This window comes from Neolamprologus multifasciatus, chromosome 6 (genome assembly GCF_963576455.1).
Source record: "Neolamprologus multifasciatus chromosome 6, fNeoMul1.2, whole genome shotgun sequence".
NCBI lineage: Eukaryota > Metazoa > Chordata > Actinopteri > Cichliformes > Cichlidae > Neolamprologus > Neolamprologus multifasciatus.
In genome coordinates, this window is record NC_140444.1 from 29,432,898 (window position 1) to 29,454,864 (window position 21,967).

At 41.6% G+C, this 21,967-nt stretch overlaps 1 protein-coding gene across 2 annotated transcripts in view; it reads right to left on the bottom strand.

Annotated features, from left to right (window-relative positions):
* grin2ab (glutamate receptor, ionotropic, N-methyl D-aspartate 2A, b) overlaps positions 1–19,832 on the bottom strand; it is a 114,379-nt gene extending 94,547 nt beyond the window's left edge. The window contains exons 1-2 of one of the 2 annotated variants that reach the window (XM_085163591.1): positions 18,364–19,832; positions 17,377–17,583 (exon numbers count right to left, since the gene is read on the bottom strand). In XM_085163591.1, the coding sequence (XP_085019717.1) occupies positions 17,377–17,583; positions 18,364–18,381 (225 nt within the window). In that variant the 5' untranslated portion in view covers positions 18,382–19,832. Of the gene's footprint in view, positions 1–17,376; positions 17,584–18,363 lie in introns of those variants that run through there. The other variant, XM_085163592.1, reaches the window with a different exon arrangement.
* Between the last annotated feature and the right edge of the window lie 2,135 nt (positions 19,833–21,967).

The window sequence follows — 21,967 nt, forward strand, 5'->3', positions numbered from 1 at the left end:
GAAATATCACACTTTTATTTGTTTAACATTGACACGAGCTCCGAGTGCCTTCCTGCTTGTCCTCGATAAAAACGGCTGCCCTCTAGACGCAGTCTTTTAACAGCCCAACAGCCTTATCCCACATCAAAATTTCAGTAACTCTGAGAAATGTGTGTTCATCTGTTAGCCGGGCAGACTTTTAGCCAATTCTTTTAGTCCTCTTTTTTTTATGTCACTCTTGTATGTGCGGATATATGTGGTATATGTTAACTCTGCATGACTTCTGTCATTTATATTTCATTGCTGGTAAATATGAAAAAACAAGCACAATGCCAAACACCAAAAAGGACATGCTGTCTAATTCATAAGGGGCCTGCACTTGTTCTCTTTGTTACTGTGTTTGTGGCTATGACTACATGCTGTGTGAGTTTGACTTTGAGGGCATTTGTGTTTCTGTGCAGCACCGTGTCAAGAAAGAGACGGGTAAGAAAGACGCAGCCCCTATGGTGGAGACTAAAAGGCAAAAGGTGAGACAAGATGAGGGAGGAAAGAAAGGGAAAATAAAGTTATTATGAAAGTGTGCCAAGGCGCAGAAATGTAGTCTTTGAGGCTCGATGCTGTCTGAGAGATGGAGAGAGGACTTATTATAAGGCAACATTAACTCTCATCTAGGATTCTGTATTTGGGATGTATGAAGTCTGACTGTGATCGTTTTGGTTTGGTTTTTTAGTTCCAGAACTAATTAGTTTACATGTAGAATTCTTTAGAAGTTAATTAATTAAAATGATCATGTAAAAAGTGTGTCTGACCCAAAACTGTGAGAACAGCAGGGTTACAAGAACACTGCGCAGCGTGCTGAGCTGGGACTGGCCCGCTCTTATGAATATACAATGAGATTTTTTCTAGATATCAATTATTGAAAAGGACCTGAAACATTAAAATGACACAGGACAGTTGTAGACAATCATTGCCTTGTTAGACAATCTGATGTAATGATGGAATAAATTCACGCTTTAATTTTTAACCAAAAAGCGAACGTGCTCTCGTTTTCATGCATGACATGTGCGCCAATCTCTTACACGATCCATTATTGATGAAAGCAAAGACGTTTATTAATCCGCAGAATGCCGTAATGTCTAAAGAACATCACTCCGTACAAAGTTGAGAAAGTGACTGATTTCAGCAGAGCAGATTCATGCATGTAGAATGTTGTTTAGTGATTATCTGCGGAGGAATGACAGAGCCGAGACACAGATGTGTAATCAGTACTGTTGTAGAAGTATTTTCGCAAGCACAACTAATCATAACCTAACAGGGTCAATGTAAATAAACTTAGTGTACAGGTAGGGCCTTGGTAAAGGTAGAAATCCCTGCCTTGTGGTATGAATCTGACTCCCTATTCCTGAATTTCCGAACTTGAGAGTACTGACCTTGGCAGAACATGCACTCTCTAATCGTTTTTCCAGTTATTTGATTTGGGGATAATTTGGGACTAACTTGGCAGGTGTGCGTATGTGCTGTAACGGCATTTAAAAATCAAAGGTTTTGTTTATCACTACAAAATGATGAAAAATGATCCAGGCAGCTTGTTCTTTTCGCTTCCATGCCCCCGTCAGAGGCACTCATCATGGTCCAAATGTGCTGCAAATTTTACAAGCTCCAGGTCAGAATCACTTCTCTTTAAAAATCACGACAGTAATCTTATCAACATGAACCTGATCCAGTTCTTAGTTTCTCAATATCAAATGCAGTGCTTAACAGAAACTCTGAATCAAAACAATATTTTTAATGCTAAAATCTAATTATTTTTGTTATCAATTCATTTTCAAATGTTTTACAAAAACAGAAACATTACGATCACATTGCATTTTTTAATTTACATTTCTAAAAAGAAAAATGTATTTTATTGGCTGAATGTTATGCTTAATTGTTTTCTGACTTCTCGTAGGTCCAGTGTTTCCTCTCAAAGGTTTGTGCAAAAATATGTTTCCTCCCTTGAGATGCTTTGCTCGGCCTTTACTGCAGCCCACCTTCAGTAGCTGCTTGTTAACCTGATACAACTGACATCCATACATGGCAATGCCCTAACATTACTTCCACCATGTTTGACAGATAATGCATTACGCTTTGGATCATGAGCTGTTTGTTTCCTTCTCTGTGATTTTCTCTTTTCATCATTCTGGTCTTGGTTTCATCTGTCCTAGGACATTTTTTCTGGGCAAGTTCTTTTAGATTTCACATCTCAACTGTTCTTACTGTTCGAAAACTTCTGGAGCGAACTGTGCCGAAGAAGCCACAGTACTTCTAATCAGAGCAGTAGTGGCCGTTTTCCCAAAATGTCACCATAAACACTGTAATACTTGCACAAGCTCTGAAAACAGATGGGAACGTGCTTCCGATTTGGCACACGGGTTTTCACTGGAAATCAGATTTTGGCAGCTCAGACAGCACGAAGGACGCTGCATAATGTCAACATCTATGGATGCATCCAAGGAAAAAAAAAACAAACTCTAACTTACTCTTTGGCAACAAACTCAAAGATTAAATTTTGCTTAAGAACACGAAGAGACATCTGATGAATGCATTCTTTGATCAGATATGACAAAGATAAATTAATTTTGCTGATGTGGAGTCCCACACGTTTGACGTGAACCTAATCGGGACTACCAAACTGAATTCTTAGTGCCTACAGAGAAGCACGGAGGCTGGAGTGTGATTTTAACGGGCTTTATGAGTGCAGTCTCCAGAAGTCTGGCAGGTAAGGAATTTTCCAGCGCTAGTGATCAAACGCACGCTGCCAAAACCACACAGGAGATTTCTTTAAGACCAAAAGTTGGAAAAGCTATGACCTGACCAAGGGTGAGTCTGAATACATAAGGCACCTTAAAGGAACGAGCAGATATTAGAAAATTACAAACATAAGGATTAAATCCATCATTAAGGACACAGAACGTACTGAAAAAACAAAAGACTTATCAAAGCTCTTACATAAGAGCAAATAACCAACCAAACCTCAGGAGTAATGTAATTATGTAAGGTGACACAATTTTGAGTCATTGGACAATGAAGTGATATTGCAGAGTGATTTACGCACTTCTGTTTTATACATAGAGAAGATCTAGTGTGTGTTTGAATGCGATGGACAGTTGAAACCTGCAACGTTACACATTCGGCATCTGAAATATTGTGATGTGATACATTTGATGACAGACTCCGACATGAAATCAATCCCTGATCATACGTGTTTGAGCACGGGAGCCTGGTCAGCATATGGTTTTTGATGTGCTGCTCATTGCTGTTAAAAACTACACTTGGCAGAAGGCGACAGAGGCTTCAAATATTCCCATATCACCAGATGCACTGTCTGGCTGAGACAGCACCTGTCGCCGGCGCAGAAGGGAGCATTATACCTGGCGTAATATATTTTGGATGATCTGTGGCTGTATTGGGAATATTTTTGGCCTGTGCATCCTGCTGCCTGGCAGAGTTCTCAACAAGATCGTGTTGAGGGAGGAAAAGGAATGAAAACTGACTGGACGTGACACACTAAATCATGGAGTGATCAAGGTCCTATTCATGGGGAAAGCTGGTAAAAATTACAGCATCTCCAAGATTTTCAGGAAAGTAACAGCATCATTTTATTTGATGATGCCTTAAAAACTTCATCGCATCTACCAAGATGCATCTCAGCTGCTTCACTGACCATTTCTTTTTAATACACCACATCATCAGGAGGGCCGAATCAATCGGGCAGTGTCATACTCCCAGACATTTGATTACAATGTTATATTTTATGGGCATGTATTAGTTTGCAAATGTGTTTTGGATTGGGAAACCAATTGCTGGTAATGCTTTTGCTCACATATTTATCAAATCACCGTGTTTGTATCTTCAAGGTAAGAAGCGGACTTTTGAAAAACTGCTGCACTGGGTTGTTAGCATTAAATTACGCTAACTGCTTAAATCAAAGTGTGGTTTTTATTAAAAAGCAATCACCCCCTCTCCCTTTGCAGATTTATTGTTTGTTTTACAGTTACATAATTAAAGCAATAATTATTTTTGTGCAGGACTTTCAGAGCTGCACTGCCCTCCACACGGCTTGAATAACACAAAAGAATCAACAGCAGAATCAATAAAAACAGAGTTGGTGCTCCAGGAAGTCTCTTAGGTGCCATGTTTGTACAAATTGGAGAGAAGAGAGGCCTCTGACTGAAGCGAAAAAACACAAAGCAACAGCTGACTACATGAGAATACATAACACCATGGATGACTTTAAGCAAATCAATAATAGATAAAAGAGCCTAAATTTTGAAAGCATTTCTTTTCTTGACAGAAACAAGTACAAACAGGTCCTCCCCGACATGGGAAATTAGGGTTTTTTTAATAGTTTTCTGATGAAAGTGCAAATATCTGTGCATAACACTGTAGGTATGCCCCCTGGGTGTCCATTGATACTTTGAGAATTTACTTCTATTCACGCCATCAAAAGATTTGAACTCCAACTCCATTTGCATGGTGAGGTATCATCGCTCTGATCTCTGGAGGGACTTATGCCCTATTCAGACATGAGATACGTAATCCTGCCGCTTTCATCGCTCTGATAATGTGACAGTTTTGTGTCATTCAGACGCAGGTCACTTTTATGCTCCTCACGTCCTTTTAATGTTGCTGTTTTCTGGCAGAGACATTTTATAAGGAGGAGGAGACTGAGCGCTCTGCAAGAACGTGACATGCTAAACATGGCGGTTTTCCTGCCCTTCTTCTAAAAAAAAAAACAATCAACGGCCCAAATAGGAACATTTATTGGCCACTCATATAGCTGACCTGATGCATGGCAGGTGCAATTCGCAAATCATCATCACAGGAAAGATAGGTAGGTAAACGTACTTGCCGACTTTGTTTTGGCTTACTGTCTCCATAACACGACTGCTGGGTTGAGATTTGCCCCTAGAAGGATATTGGACATTCCCATGAGAGTGAGACAGAGAGAGAGACAACCACGCTGGGTGTGTTATGTTTTGCCATATGAGCAAAAGATTTGGTGCACTGATAACGCGCACTGTCAGCACCTAATGAAGTTTACCAGACTTTCTTTACTGTTGTCACTGACAGCAGAGTCAATATGTTTGTGCAGCAGCTGCCCCCACTCCTGGATTGGGAATTACAAAAATGCATCACAGAGGATTTTTTCAATCATACTGCAAATTAGAAGCAGAGCTGATTAAATACCGGAGCCACGTATAGTTGACATTTTGTGTCTGCCTATCAGTTAACACGATGTCATGCAGTTCAGGCCTCTGATATGTCAAAGTTAAGAGATCAGACGCAGCTAGTTCTCATAGTCATTCAAATACGGCTCTGATATGTTCACATGTAAAAGAGGGCATGTCTGAAAGTCCACTGTGTGACTGGAGGTCGTGGCAAAACATTTGTCATACACACTCAGTTCCTGGTATCCATATTTTTATTCTGGATTCTTTGAGAAGTGAGTCTTTTTCTTCTGCCTCCAAAATCAAACAGGTGTAAAGGTAATGACTAGGGATGGGTATCGTTTAGGTTTTATCCGATACCGGTGCCAAACCGGTACTTTTGAAACGGTGCCGGTGCTTAAACGGTGCCCAAACCGGTGCTTAAAGAATGGAAAACACAAAATTGGTCCAAAAACCTCTCATGTTCAGCTGTTTTTTTTGTAAAAAGATAACAATGTTAGTCTTTTCTGCAGGTATAGGGCATATATGGTATCACTCTGGGCTGGAAGCAGTGCTTAAACAATGGAAAAAACACAAACTTTGTCCAAAAACCTCTCATGTTTAGCTGTTTTCCACTTTTTCTTCGGTCATTTTAGCCTTTTTGGCCAGGGTGAAGGGGGTATCTGACATCAAACAAGAAGACAGCCGCATGTAGCTATGATGGTGTTTGCTAGTTCACGTTACATGCATTAATTTAATAACGCGGTTAGCTTACTCAACGTAAATTACACACGAACAACATTAAGCTACTCACGCAGAGAAGAACGGCTGCTGCTGCCATCATTTCTGCTACACTGGCAGGGCTAGGTTCATCGGATTTAAAGTGTGACCTCCTTTGACAGTATCACCTTAAAGCACTTGTTGCAGGCTGCTGAATTTGCATCTTTTGCTGTGAAGTACAGCCAGACTTTTGACCGCTTTGCCTTGGGCATTTTTAATCTGTAGCTCTGCTCTAAAAGAACGTACGTACCTGGACCCGTGACCCGACCCACTGGAATCTAAAGTGTATCATTCCATACCAGTTGGTGGCGGTAATGCACCTTTCAGTTGTTTGCCAACCGCCAATAGAAATGTAAGGAAGAAGAAAGTGTATCACAGCTCAGGAAAAAAAAAGCACCGAAATAAAGCACCGAAATGCGCGCTGCTTTTCGGTCTGGTTACTACCGTTTATGTCAGAACCGGTGCCATGATGGCACCGGATACCGGTACCCATCCCTAGTAATGACAGAATATTGGTCCAAAAATTTGAAAGATCTCCTAAATTTTCCCTCTTTTAGATGTGCCAAAGAAACAATAATGTTATAGATAAATAATTCCATGTGACACCTTTCTCAGCAACACTGTTCGTGATTGTCAATTCCCTTAATGCTTAATATAACATTAGTTACGTTTGTTACCGAACACGAATCACTTAATTATTTCCCACAATTTTATAATTAATGTTATCACAGGACTGGGACTTTACTTAACATTTAACAAGAAACTTTGTAACACCTGCTAAACGCTGTCTTTTCTCTGAGGTCCAGGCCAGGTTTCATCCACGGGCAGTGACAGGCAGCAAGGCAATTTAAGTTATAGTGGCCAGACTTGGTGTTGGAGTCTGTAAGTTACTTAGCTGTGAGGGTTTTTCTGCTTTCACGGTATAAAATCAAACCAAGTGCCAATATTTTAGGACCATGCAGTGATTTAGATAGTGTCTCTATGCTGCAGAAACTGAAAGATCCACCCCTCTGTGTTGAGTCCAAGAAAATCTTTCTTACTTTAACATAATAACGCACAGATTTAAAACCACTTTAAGTGATGTGACTGCAGCAATTGCCAGTATTTTTGTGCTAAACTGAGTAAAAAATCATCACAAAAACCCCAGTTAAAGAATCTCAATGTAATAACTGAACCATAAATCTTTTTTCTTGAGTAAATAAACAGGTTTTTCCTGCACTGAGGTTTTATTTCAAAATTTAATTAGAGGAAAAGCCCCTTTGAGATGCACCATGTAATTTTTTAAACAGGGTCCTCAGACGCAAAACTTCGAAATTAAAAATCATTTAAACAATAACAAAAACAAAAATTACATGCATAAATAATGATGCTAATTAATTAAACAGTCTAATAGCACAAAAATAGCTAACAGTAAAATCAGCAAGGTCATACACAGGAGGGCTCTCCACCATACAAACCGAACTACCTAACACATCAGCCACAAGTGATATCCAGTCAGTTTAAAGTCAAAAACTGAAATTCTGAAGTACTAAAAAAGCAATCAGTTCAGTTCCACCAAAGTCCTAGTCTCACAGTTAAGTACATATGATGATTGAACTAAAAGGAGGTTTTAATAAATACAAACTGTATTTATAAACGATGGATGCATCCACCATGACATGTTCCCATGTTTCTCGATCGACTCATTTAGAGCGCTTCGAAACCTCAAGTGGCTTGGAATATTAACCATTACTATTTTGGTGTTTTGGAGACATATTTGGATGAACCAAACTATTCATTTGTGCTAGCTAACATAGCTATAAAAGTGCATCCACACTCACAGAAACCTGCTAATTAGTGCAAAAATAAAATGCTGATATTGTTGAACGCACTTACTTCTCCAAAGGTTTGTTTTTACAGTTAACTGCACAGCAAGCCACATTTCTGACAGAAAATTACACCACAGTCCAATTAATATAGTCCTTATTTGTAGTCCTTTGTAGTCCAAAGTCCTTATTTGTAGAAAAAGAAGATTAAGCACAAAAAAGAAAAACAGTAATTGAAATTAAGTATTAGGGCCTGATTAATATTAGCCATCTGCTGATATATCAGTGTTTAACAGCTGATGCATGAAAAAACGAGAGGGAGAAACACCCTTCAAACACATTATGTGTTGATATTGCACAGTTGGTCCACCAGCGGGCACTCTGCAACTTGTTACCCTGTTGGCAGTGCCTGATTGGAGCAGCACAAACAGACCCAAGTGTGCGGATTGGAGCATAAAGAAGTTTTCCACAACTTTTTGTGACAATAAAACAACATTACTTTTAAACGGCATTTTCATATTATCTACATACTACATATAACACATGTTAGGGAAATCTGCTGGTGTCTCTGAAAGAATATTGCACTTTTAACTCACCAGAAATCATGATTATCAGCAATTTCCTTGCATCTTCAGACTTATTCCAGTCTATTGCCAGAATTTCAGCAACTAAAATATCAAGATTCATATTTTTAACTCTGCCTCATGCATATTGGAAGATGTTGGATTTTAATATTCCAAACACAGAAGAGAATAGAGTGGTCACTGAAAACGAACTAAAAGCATGTCTGAATTATTAATCTGTAAACAACATGGAAAATTGGAACATTATGTTGGAAGACATGGAAGATTATGATGTTTCAGTAAGTCTAAGATTACGTTACATTTATGCAGTCAAATGCATTTTTATCAAATAGACAGCAGGCGGAAAGCCAGTCATGGGCAATATACATTTAGTAATGCACTAGGTTTGTTTTAAATAAAATGTATCATAAAAAATGTGACGACATCAGTCTAGAGGTGACATATGCCAGCCTTCAGCCCCCTGAAGTGCATAAACTAAAAATAGCACAAAGACAAGACGAGCAGACTTGAGTACAGATTGTTCACATTTTCTTTTCAGCAGACCTAGAAAGTCAATAATCCAGATCAGCAGGCTGACTCATTTACTTGAGGCTAGAATTTACAGTTTGAAAACTCCACATCTAAAAAATGTATGCTGTAGTGACGCTACACTATAGACAAGATAGAACAGGGAAAAAGCTCAGCAATGACCGAGGAATAAGATGAAGCGGGCACAGTAACAGACTGTTCATGTCAGCAGATCAAACGGTTAACTAAATTTAACTTAATGCATCCCAAAACAAAACATAAGAGGAAAAAACAGACATACACAACATTTTTCATTCAAACAAACTTCAAAATCAGATACTCTGATTACACTGTGGGAGAAGAGTATTGTGCATTTCATTGTGGAGATTATAGTAAGAATTCAAAAAGAAAAAAAGACTGTTTCTTCAAGGTAATGGAAAAGTCAGGGATTGCCATCATCACCATGGATGGATAAAGCACGGACTATTTTAACCTGAGGTCATGAAATTTCCTGTAATGGAACCATTTTCACCTTTCCTTTAAGTGAAGAAACTGTACCAGTGTTGGTAATGGGTGAGCTCTAGCCTACAGGGTCAGGGTCCTGCCATGAAAAGTCAATCAAAATTTAATGAAGCCATGCAAAAATTTACCTTGACACGATGAAAGATTTTCAAGTCACGGGCACTCAAAGTGCACTCAAAGTTTTCATTTTTTTGTGTGTTATTTTTCCAGCATTTTTAACTGTAACCGAATCAGTTTTATATGCAGAATTCCAAATCTCGCAATCTGAAGCCAAATCTGTGGATTTGAATTCTGCATGATTTTTATAAACCCCAACTTTGAGCATCAGTGTCAGAGAGTATGGATAGGTTAACTGGAAACTCTAAATCACCCATAAGTGTGAATGTGAGTGCAACTGGTTGTCTGTCTGTATGTGTTAGGCCTGTGACAGACAACCTGTCCAGGGTGTGCCATGCCTCTCGCTCTAAGAGAGCTGGGATAGACTCCACCCCTCCCCCATCCCCCCCTCATGACCCTAAAAAGGATAAGCAGAAGAGAATGGACGGATGGATGGATGTCATTGGAGACGTCATAATATGTCTATGACACAGACTTGCTGAAACACTGAATGTTTTCTCTGAAAAGTTGCACTTGGGGTTTGTGAAAACTCTCATTCCCCCCCCATATTTTCATACCAGGCACATCTTCTAGCTGGGATTCCTCCATTGGTGTCCACATATTCTATGAAATAGTTTAGATAATGTTCCTAAACGTCTTTTGAGTTTTGAATCTGATATTCTTTCAAGTTCTACTCTGATGGTGTTAAATTCTTGTTATGTCAGTTTGTACTGGTGGCCCATTTCCATCATCAGATTGTAATTTTCCGCTGGGCTGGGGAACCGACTGTATGGCACCAAGTAAGCTTCATTTGCTCATGAAGATGCTCAGTCTTATTTGTGTTAGCTCTCTGTTGTACTTCCAACAGATGTACCCACATTTTAATCACCAGTACTTAAATGTTACTATCATTATAAATATGATTTGCTGTAAAGGATCCAAAATTGTTTTAAGAGAAACCTCATACAGGTCCACTGTGAAAAATCCATTCCAAAAAACTGCCAGCCTACAGCTCAAACAACCATATTTGATGAAGCATCTGCATCACATGACAGCAGCCAATGTGTTTTCTTGTGTTTCAGCCCAAACGACAGGAAAATTACAAACACAGACATGATAAGAAGTTAGAATAAAAGAGCAAATCAAATCCTTTTCAAAAGTCTTTAATAACAAATTATCAAACAACTGCTGAACAAGCTGCCTTTGACGTTCCAGTCAGCTCACTTCAACACACGCTGGATTGGACAGCAGGCAGCAGCCAAACGAGACAGTTATTAGGTTTTTACTGTGCCCAAATGCTCCCAGTATAAAGTATAAAAGTCGTAGGTTTACAGCTGTGTTGAGTTGCCCTCTATCCAGGGTCACTCTGAGTCTGAGGAAAAACCTTGTTAAGCTAGCAAAACAGGTGGTGCTCAGTGCCACACAGGCTTTTTTTGTTTGATACACACGGAACGAGGGTTTCATTTCAGCTAAAGTCACCTCACCAAACTGTCTGGTAAACAAAGTTAAGCACGTGCTCAGAAACAAAACGAAGCATTTGTGGGCTGCAATTCTCGAATCCTTTTAGAAGCTTATTTCTTGTGTACGCATGAAACAAGTCTTAAAAGAAAACCCTCAGTGATGTGTGTGTGTGTGCGTGTGCGTGTGTGTGTGCGTGTGTGTGTGTGTGCGTGTGTGTCTGTGTGTGTTTTAACTCTAATTATATTTACTGAAGTAAGGAAGAAATAATATGGGGAAGAAAATAAAGCCATGTTACTTGAGCTAAAGCTGATTGATAAAATTCCTTATGGACTTAACATCATTGGCACAGTTAGTGCTGTGCACACAGTGCCAGCCTTTCCTTTTTGTAGCTGTAGCTGCTGGGTTTTCTAGAGAATTACATTTACTATTTTTTATACATTGCCTTTTGCCAATAGAAAGACAGTGCTGCAGTAAAAAAAAAAAAGTGTGTGTGTGGCTCCATAATACCATTGTCTAAAGAAAGCCCTACTGTGCATGTGTTATCTCCTCTGGTTTAATAATGTCTGATTCATTGTAAAAATGTCTTAATCATCTCAGTCACACATTGAGCTAATTGTGCCATAACATATGTAAGGCATGAAACTGTGAGAGCAGGAACTACATTTCATGGAATTAGAGAGACTTCAGCTACACACCGATCTGTGTTAGAGACAAAAAAAGTGATGAAGTAATGCTGATACCTTTATGTGAATGATCTGGTCCTCGTAGCCATGAAAAACTGAATCAAATTGGATTTAAAAAGCTAAAGAATGTCTTAACTAGGACAGTGTTATATCAGTCTCAACCAAAATCTGGTGTCTGTAAAAGCATAAAATTGGAATATGGGTTTTGGGTGTTAAGTTGGCCGAAATGACAGAGCCAGGCTGGCCGCACTTAGGCACCTCCTAAGCCTCTTTCTCAGCCTAGGAGAAAAAAAACCTTCAGTGACAAAGTGTAAGAGGCATCATTTAAGGTAACAACCCGGCCTCCTAGGAATCTGGGTTCTTCTCAGAGCCACATGTTGTGCCTAATACTAATCAAGCTAATTCTAAAGCACAGCATTCAAATAGGCACATAAGGGGGAGGTTACAATCCAAAATGAAACTTCCACCATCTTGAAAGCCTTAAGCTTTCAATTGAAAGATTAATACGGACATCAAAGGGGAGCAATCTGTCCGCATCCATTTTTTTAAATATATATTTTCAGAAAAAAGCCTGCTATCAGTATTAAGGATTAACTATTTTGAAGGAACATTGTCAATTCACAGTGACCCCAATCAGTAGTTTTATAATAATTATGGATATAATAAAATTATAGGTGTTGATCCTCCTGCACTACACTGCAGCAGATCCTCTTGGCAATATGACTTTTAAGTTTTATTTTTGTTTTTACCCATCCGTGTTTTGGGAAGGTCTCTCCACTCATCGACTAGATTTCCGGCGAGAACAGGCAGTTTGATTTTTGTTTTTTTCAGTAAAAACATCAGATAACTCCAGTAAGTGCTCTCAGCCTCGCGGTAGTGACTCTAACTAGTGCCATATACAGTGTGTTTCACTAGGGAGTTACTGTAATTGAAAACAGTCATTAAAAAGGGAGCATTCTTACTTCATTAAGTAGCTGGAGGCACCTCTCAACATGAACGTTTATGTTGATCCATGCCTGCTGGATTTCTTAATAAGCAATTGTTTGCTAACATGTCCGCTATAACATTGGAGGGTGCTAATTTATTAATATTGTTTTTACATAATTTTATGCTATGGGCAAGTATACCCCCGCCCCCCAAAATTAACGCTGCTTTAAAAATAAGTTTTACTTATCAGCCAGTTTCAGGTCCTTGAACAAAGACTGTATATAAAAGATGCGCATAGCCATTGCCATCCCTCATTGGTTAGTAAAGTCCTGTCTTTGGGTGAAGTCGTGAGCGAGGGAATCTGACAGTACATTTTTCACACTACAGTTTTCACTTGTTTCTTCAATTTGTCCTGACGCACTTGGATTTAAATCCGGCTTCTTGTCTCTCTGTGTACCTGACCTGTCCCACTACATGATATTCACACAATAGTGTGATTCTTGTCTGTCCTTGCATGTGATTGGCCACATGCTCAGCCCTGAGCAGAAAGGGCTGAAGACTTGGCTCTGCCCGACGGGGTCGGCTCTTTTCGTGCGCTACAATCGGCTCTTAGAGTCATTTGTGAACAACACATCACTAAATGAGATCATAAATTTATCAGGGAAAGCGTTTACTGAGGTCATAGATAAATGGGAAGGTTTTTTTTTTCACAAACTTCTTTTTGCAGTCAAAAGAGTCGACCACCTTAAAGCCCTTCAACACTGTCTTCCCTTTTCAGACCCAGATGTTACATCCATCTTTTATATAGAGTCTTTGGCATTGGGCTGCTTGGAGACGGTGGCCAGTAATGACAACCAAGATTCGCCTCAGATTGATAAGGAGCCTGGCAGAGCAGTTCTATTAAGACATTTTTTTACCTATTTAAAAACTGTTCTGTTGAGTCTCTCCCCAGAATTGGACTCCCTTCACTTTTTACTGGGAGAGTATGACTGTTATGTTTCGCACAGTGATAAGCTGCTGAGATGTCCTGCAGCCCTGTCAATACAGGTCAATAAAAGTTATAAATTACTTAACATCCCACCCCTCCTTATCTCACTACAAGCTCAATATAAAATGTTAATAATAACAGATTGCTTTTCAGCTAAAACTATTCGTATGGACAAAGTAAAAATGGCATGAACCGTGTTATAAGGTAAAGTGAATACGGCAGCATGGATGGTGTCGCTAAACAGCTACCATAATGAAAAATAAAATTAATTTCTAATTGTATTACTGAAATGTTAATGCAGTATAGCAGTCTATATGAATTCAAAGACATCTATAGAAAAAAATAAAGGAATTGAAAAGGCCATTTGATGGACTATCCAGCTGGTCCCTCCATCTGCAACAGAGACATTTGGGATGAAACTGCTTTGACAGGTTTGCTGATGAAAATAGAATCATGAAATGCTAATTCTTCTCAAGATGTATAGATGGCAATTTCTTGGTTACAGCCCTATTATGCTTGTCACGTCTCTAAATCCACCCCGAAAGCACCTCTCAAGCAGGATGAAGATTATCTTGATTTCCAGCATCACAACTATCTGCCTTTGAGTCATGAAAAACACAGAAACAAGTTTTGAGATTGATTAAAGGTGGGGGTTTTTTCATTCTCAAATCCAAATCCTCGCCTGAGCAATGAGAATATGATTTATCAGGTTAAAAAACAAACAAACAAACAAAAACACCAATTTTAAGATTTATTCCAATCCGATTACTTAAATCCTATCCATAAAGTTCTGAAAGACTGTGCTGAAACTGGATAAGACTTATCTGAAATCTGAAGCAGATGGAAACACTTTAAAACCATTAAAAATTCACTAGAGATGTTGTGCACCAGCTATAACCATTAGGCACAGGCACATAGGCAGGTCAAACTGCCAACAGGATCAGTTAGAATCTAAACTGTAGAGCTACAGCTTCGACTCGCAATACTGGTAACCGCAACAATGATGCAGTCATGTCTTTTAATCTTAGTTATGAATTCATATAACATTTAGAAAAATTTAGGTTAGGCGATAAATTTATCACCACTAGCAACTTTTGGGCCTATCATGTTAAAGCAGGGACTCTCACACACCAGAAAAGTGTGTTAAGACACGCAGTGGTTCTACGAAATGGCATCTACTGTCAGCTTGATTTAAGAATGATCGGTTTAAAATCCTGTATTAGTCAAACCCTACTTAATATCACACATGGCTCACTAACTCTTTAAATGAGAGTACCAGCTGTGTTTTGATTAAATGATTAAACAGTGCACGTTTGTAAGAGGCGTTTGGGTTATTAACTTGCATCTGAGACTGCACTATCACACATCAATGTACAGAAGATCAGCAGGGGTCAAAATACTCATTATCATATGTCACTCAGTCCTTTTTACTGGAAATGGCTAAGAAAAGGAAAATGAAAACACTAATTTTCATCCTCTCAGCCCTCGGTGTAAGACGAATCTGAACTGCCATTGTATTTACAAAAAGGCACTGGCTTTTTCGTTATTCTAGGGGTGAACACGAAAATGGGTTCAAACTGTCCGCCACCGGGTCGCGGGTAACCAAATTTCGACGGCGGATGTTTTCTTGCGACGAGATTATCCGAAGTAACAAAGTGCAGGCCCAGCAGCGGGTTTAATTGACTTTGAAGAAAGCACTCACTCAGCAGATGACAGCTAAAAGGCCACCCCAGAGGCTTGGTGGCTGCACGTGGCTTGGCTGTTAATGTCGTAGGCAGAATTCCGACATCGAAAACCTTAAACCCACAGTTTGTCAACTTGGATAGGGAGCTCCAAACAAAAACAGTGTGCGCATAAGAGGATTATTTGCTGTAGCTCCTATCACGGGATATGTCAATACTTTCTTCTGGACAAATACAGCTACAACACAGGGCAGTAAGGTAAATAATTCCACCCACAAGTTTCCCTGGCTTTTCTTTTCCTTTCTTTGTGGGTTTTTTTTTTGTAAGTATCTTTGTAATTTTTCTCATAATGCTCAAGGTTGCAGTCTTGTGTGAGCACTCCTACCTAAAATCCACTAAACTGTAGGAAAAAGAGACCATGTGAGTAAAAACTTAAAAATAAAAACACAGTATCTAGCACCTGAGAGGCACATTTGTACAGTTCAGTCAGTGTTATAATCAAAGAGTCAATCTTCACACAAAGCCATTCTGGTGGTACGACCACGTCACAGTAAATGCTCAATAATAATTGCATAGTTTTGGATCATTTCAGTATATCTCACAGTTCAACAGAGGTAAAAAAAAAAAAAAAAAAAAAAAAAAAAAAAACCTCTATGTATCTTTCATGAAAAGAAAGACTTCTGCATGATCGCTCCCTGAACCTTTCCCACACTTGCAGGCATATGTAGATTTTGGGCTAAATTTGGGCTCTGACTCTAAAAATGTCTTGCACAATATTAAAAACCAAAACACAGAGCCCTGGTTGACACAGAGCAGTGTGAAGGCACACCTCCTGCAGCCCCTCTGATGCAAGAAACCTCTCCGAACCCCTGTGTAAATGTAGTACATTTGTGTTTCAGCAGAGCCATGGGGAGAGAAAGACAGTTCCACTTAGGTGCCACCAAAATAATCCCCAAGAGGACTGCCTTGTTACAGGCAGCACAACAACATGTTGGCACTGGCACATTAAAAAACGAGAAATTAAAATCGATTTAACTGCGGAAATCCAAAAAAACAGGGCGCTGACAAGAAGCTTAGACGCAATGAGTTCTGATGTACTTTACCTGCTTGTCCAACAATGGAGCCGGTTCAGTGCACAGCTCAGTCAGATGCATCTCGACACATCACTTCAACACTATGTCATCCCGGAGCCCAAATGGGACTCAGAATATGGTATGCATCACATCACAGAGATTTTTTTAAGGTCTTTCCTGTTTAGCTTTGTCTCAGTAGTTGGTTAATAGCAGACTGCAAAGCGATGAAAATACAAGGCCCAACTGAGCAGGAAATTCTCTCTGGAGTGATAACAACAAGACAGAAAGTGAATAGAAAAGTAGGCCTGTTATAAAATACTGTTGAGCTTTTTTAAAAGGTGCTGTGACATCACACCCAGAATTCATTGCTGCTTTGCACGAGATATTTATATTAATGAAGGTAGCAACAGCACTCGACATTCTCTGCTCCCCACTCTATTGCGTTTATGCCCTACAGAGTTGATCTCCTTTTGTGTCATCCCACTATTCAGGAAAATAGGCTACTGCTGAGCACAACATCAGTCTCTCTTCTCAGTTCTCTACAACACCACAATGAGTCTGGCGCAGCACGGATGATAATTTGCTCTAAATGATTATGATAAATGTGCATTCATTCATACATAATATTAAGTAGTCAAAATTGAGGGCATCCGTTTGCCAACAGGAACGATGGGGATCATTCATGATGAAGATTTATGGCAATTCAGGGCTATACATCCTGTCATCCTGTCACATCACACTCCTATTTTCTTATATTTACCCCCTCCGGTGTAACATCTGTGTGTGTTTATGTGTGTGCATGTCAATGAGCGTGCGTGCGTGCGCGTTCGTGTGAAGGCCTCAGTGTCCCTGAGAAGAGGAGAAGACACTTTGTGTGTCAGACTTGGCACGCCAAGCAGGAGGAAAACGGAAGAAAATGTGTTTCTACAACGTGACTGCATTCAAAGCCTGAAAACTGTAATTTGAGATATGAATTCATTACATGGCTTCTCATCAGCAGCCGGGGGATAATGTGATGCAACAGCGCCGCTTAGCGTCGCTCGGCGCTCCGTCTAAAAGAAGAGCGTCGCTCTCTCCTCCTTGAACGCAGCTGTCCTTACCTTCGGTGTCACAAAGCGCGGCTGCTGCGGGGTTGTGTTCGCGGAGGTTTTGCGCCTTCTTCTGCGGAGTCCGTGCGATGAATGTTGACTTGTGCTGCCGTGGTGCGAGGGCCCGTGCGGGCAGCCACCGTGACCTGTCCGTTTACTGGCATTTTGGTTCCTTCTCACGGCGTCGGTGAAACCAGAGGAAAAGTGTTCAAACTTGATCTGAAAATAAAAAAGAAAGAAACGAAAAGATACCAGATTTTAACACTGCGCCGCAAGCTCCCAGGACTTGATGACTTTGTCGCTTTTCTATAAATAGGCGCGAGCGTACAGGCAGGTGCTTATGTGAGCTATAAACATTTTTAACCAATGTCGTTTTACTTCTCGCACCTCATTAGCATTTTAACAGTTTGAACAGCATCAAATACCAGCTAGCTGTCTGCGTGTGTTTTTTGTTTCCGCGCGCGTGCGTGGCTATATGTTCGTGTGAGTCGGAGCAGAAGTGCGCGCGTGCCTGCGTCTCTCTATTGGGGGATTATTGGAGGGAAAAGCTCGCCGTGACGAAAACACAAGTTCATGTTATAGGTGTAGTCTATGGTGAAAAGGACGAATTAGTGCTCTCTCCCTCCGTGCGCGTGTGCTTGTACGTGTGTCTCAGAGGGGGGGGGGGGGGGGGGGGGGGGGGGGAGTAAAAACAGCCTGTGGCTCTTTGGCGAATATTCCCCTCACGCTCCTCTCTCCGGTGCCGGGCTTCGTTTATGTAGGGCATGCAGCAGGTTGTGTGACGAGGACTCGGACAAGCGTAAGAGCGCGGAGGAACCCGAACCAGGCACACACCACCCCGCCGCTGTTCCACTTTAAGGAGAGTGAGAGTGCGGCAGATATTAAAACCACCGGACCCTGACAAATGCCGCTCATTTTCAGCGTCTTTGGTGACAGAGTTAGTTTTGACCCAACCTAAAAAAAAAAGAAAAGAAAAAAGAAAACACTAATTACGCTCACCCCATTCCCGTGACACATCTCTCCAGGCGGTCAGGTGGAGATGACATTGCAGCCTGTTACTCCATTCGGGTGCCCTCGGCAGGAGTGGGAATCGCATACGACTCTCCGTCAGATTAATCCATCAATTTCTCCTCCATTCAATTTCCCTTCCCCAAAAAAACCCGAAACCACACGGATAAATCCACCTGTCTGGTTCTGAAGACTTCCCCCCTCCACCGCCACCTCTCCCACCCGTAGATAGGTAGTATTCCTCTCGGTTTAGATGTCAAACGCCGTCCATTCAACGGGAGAGACGGGGTGGGGGAAAAAGCCCCCTGGCGCGCGGGGATCAGTTAGACTCTAGAATCCAAAATAACCGTTGGTTTGGAATCTCCAGCGGCAGCCCCGCGCGTTCCGCAGTGAGGGCTCGTGGACAGGTCCGCGCGCCGCCTCCTCCTCCTCCTCCTCTCCTGTCCTCCTCCTCCTTGCGCCGCTCGCGGATTCTTGGAGACTGAAGGGGGGGATTCCGTCACAAATAACATCAAAACACACACACATACATATATATTCACACACTCTCTCTCTCTCTCTCTCTCTCCCTATCTTTTCTCACTTGCCCTCCCTCTCTCCCCCCTCTTCTCCTCCTCCTGCTGATGCTCCCCTCACGCGCTCTCCAACGAGCACCGCACTCCAAGCCGCCCTAAACAATTCGGAACAAGTTCAAGCGGGTCGAGTTATTTTTGTAGCTTTCCGCGCCGCACGACCGAGGTGACGCTCGGCAGCCGACCGAGCCGTCCGGGCAGAGAGGAAGAAGGAAATATTCTCCCGACAGTGTCTTTACCCCGCAGCAGCCCGGCCGCCCACGCTCCGCTAGCTGAAGGTACTTACACATCAGCTTAGTTAATTAAACATATAAGGGGTAGAGGAGGCAGTGGTGAGGGGGTGCAGACTTGGGTGACTTCATCTTCCCATTATAAAAAAAACGAAAAAAAAAAGATATGTGGGGAGGTACGAAGGAGCGTGCTAGGGAAATTTCGCCATGTCTACCCCTCTAAGAAAAAAAGAGCGACTCCAACTTCACAGCTCGTTAAAACTGACATGTCGCTTCCTTGTCTGTCCTGGTCGTGTTTTCTCCCTCTCCGGGCCGTTCCCTTTCCCTCGTGCGTCCTCTCCCAGGCAGAAAAAAAGAAACTAAAGCGCGAGAGGGGGTATGGCGCACAGCATCATCCGTCGTTTATGGCATCACCTGGTGCCATCTCTCTAAAGCGAAGCCGCGCGCGCGTGTTTGTTCCTGGATGCCGGTGTCATTGTGCGCGCGCGCGCGTGTGTTTGTGACGACTGTCTCGGCGTCAAAGAAGTCGCCGCGTCGCGCCTCCTCTGCTCTTCAGCTGCGCGCAGATAAAACATTTCAATATCCGCTCAACTGTTATAACCCAATCTATTGGTCCCCCTGCAGACACCTCAACTCTTCCTCACAATTAAAACGCAGAGCCCTTAAAAATAAATAAATAAATAAATACAAATTACCGCACCGGAAAACGTTTTTATTGCTGATTGTGTGTCATGTTCTCTCATCAGCGCCGGAGTTTGTTAAGAGCCGCGGCTCAGATAAGGGGGAATTGAAGCAACGCGAGTGAATTACACAGTCTCAATTGAACATAATTAGCAGATCAAAACTGAAGCACAGGGGGTCCTCGGGGAACGCTGACACCCCCCATCTCTCTCTCTCTTCCTCCCCCCACCTCCATCACTCTCTCTGCATCTCCCTCTGAGTGTTGCCTTGGAGTCCCATTGCAGACAGATGGTGTAGATCCTGCATGGGGTCATGTTAGCAGGCCGGGGCTCTACTAGGACTGGCTGTCATAAGCCTAGTTACCCTTTGAGGCAAGAAGCAGCGCAGCATAAGCAGATCAGAGGGCTTATTATTAAGGAACAGTTCACTACCCTCTTCTTCCTCCTCCACCTCCTCCGCTTATATCCCTAGCAGAACGAAAAAAAGGAAAGGAAGGAAGAAAAATCTCCACCTGTTGAGGTCCTCTATCCTCCTCCGTCAGAGCTCGAGCCTCCCAGGCTTGGAATAAAAGAAATACATGATTGCATAACACGGGTATGGGGGGAAAAAGAAGGGAGAAGACCACACAAAAGTAGATAATTGTCTTACTTTTTTCTTTTTCTTTTCAGGAATAATAAATCCCGGTTTCGAATATAATAGGTCTGCTTTCAGACTCTCCCACCCACCACCAGCTCCCACTGCTATTTACCCATTAGAGGCATCCTGGTGGGACAGGCCAGACTCAGACACTGCCTTGGGAGATGTACGTTGTGTGATGCCATTAACAATGACTTTCATTCTTAGCATCTTAAACAAAATAAAAAAAGACAAAAAATAGCCCCAATGGAGTACGATTGTCTCATTCTATTTAAACACCAGGCTGTTGCCAAGGAAATAAACTCATGCGTTTGTTTTTTTTCTCTCCTGACCACATAAATAAGCTTTTAAAAGCCGTATTTTCCTTAATCTCATTCAAGGGAATTTATGCCTGAAAGACCTCCCTGTTGTAATTTCGGGGACGCACAGGTTTGAGGATGGCTGTGATTTAGACTATGGACTGCACAGTGTCCTGTGTGCAGTCTGGGTATTTAAGCAGCTGATGGGAAACCAATAGAGTTACAACAGCGTGAACGCGCACCCCTGCTGATGTAATAGATTTATAACTGCCGGTCTCAGTCATCATGCATCTTTCATTGGCCAGCAGCACGCTAAATAGAAGTTACCCAGGCATGTCGTGCCGCCCAGACAGTGCCGGACGGACACACACACACACACACACGCACACGCACACACACACACACATACACACACACACACAGAGAGAGAGAGAGAGAGAGAGAGAGAGAGAGAGAGCTCAAGTTCAGATCTGGCTCCCAGCATTCAAACAATGAGCCGCCTTTTGCTTCTTCATCTGTGCCCTCTGATTAAATTTCACAGGGGTGTTGCTAATAGCTCATAGCACGAGTGCGATTATAAAATATTTGAAAAACAAGGAAGAACCCATTATCACTGTGCAGTGCGTCAACAGCGTGCTAACTCTTTTGTTATCACTGTGTATAATTATTCAAGACAAAAGCTCATTTCACTAATGTTGTTTGGCTAATAGTCAAAGCCCCGCACTCTAATATTCCTGGAATGAATCAGAGGAAACGGAAAAGGAGTCCAATTAAAGCAGCTCCAGCTAAGAAACCAGCACGCGGGCACACAAACAAACAAATAAATACATTAAAAAAAATAAATAAAAATAACTAAAATAAAATAAATTACAGGGAAAGGAAAGGGATTATACAAGGCCTCTGACAAAAAATGATGTGGGCAATTTTTGTATCCATGGTAACTGACTTTTTCAGTGTCACCACTTTTGCTATGGCACGCCCAACACAGATATATAAGGGTTTGTGCTTTGTCACTACGAAGTCCCCATTCACAAACACCTGTGCCTGGTGCAGGACACCAGGCATCCGCTCATTCAGACCGACAGACGTCAGCCCCACTGATCGCACCTACCCGGCACGCGCAGCCCCTCTGCAGCTGCGCACCGGTGACGCAATATGGAAACTTTTTGAAGCGCGT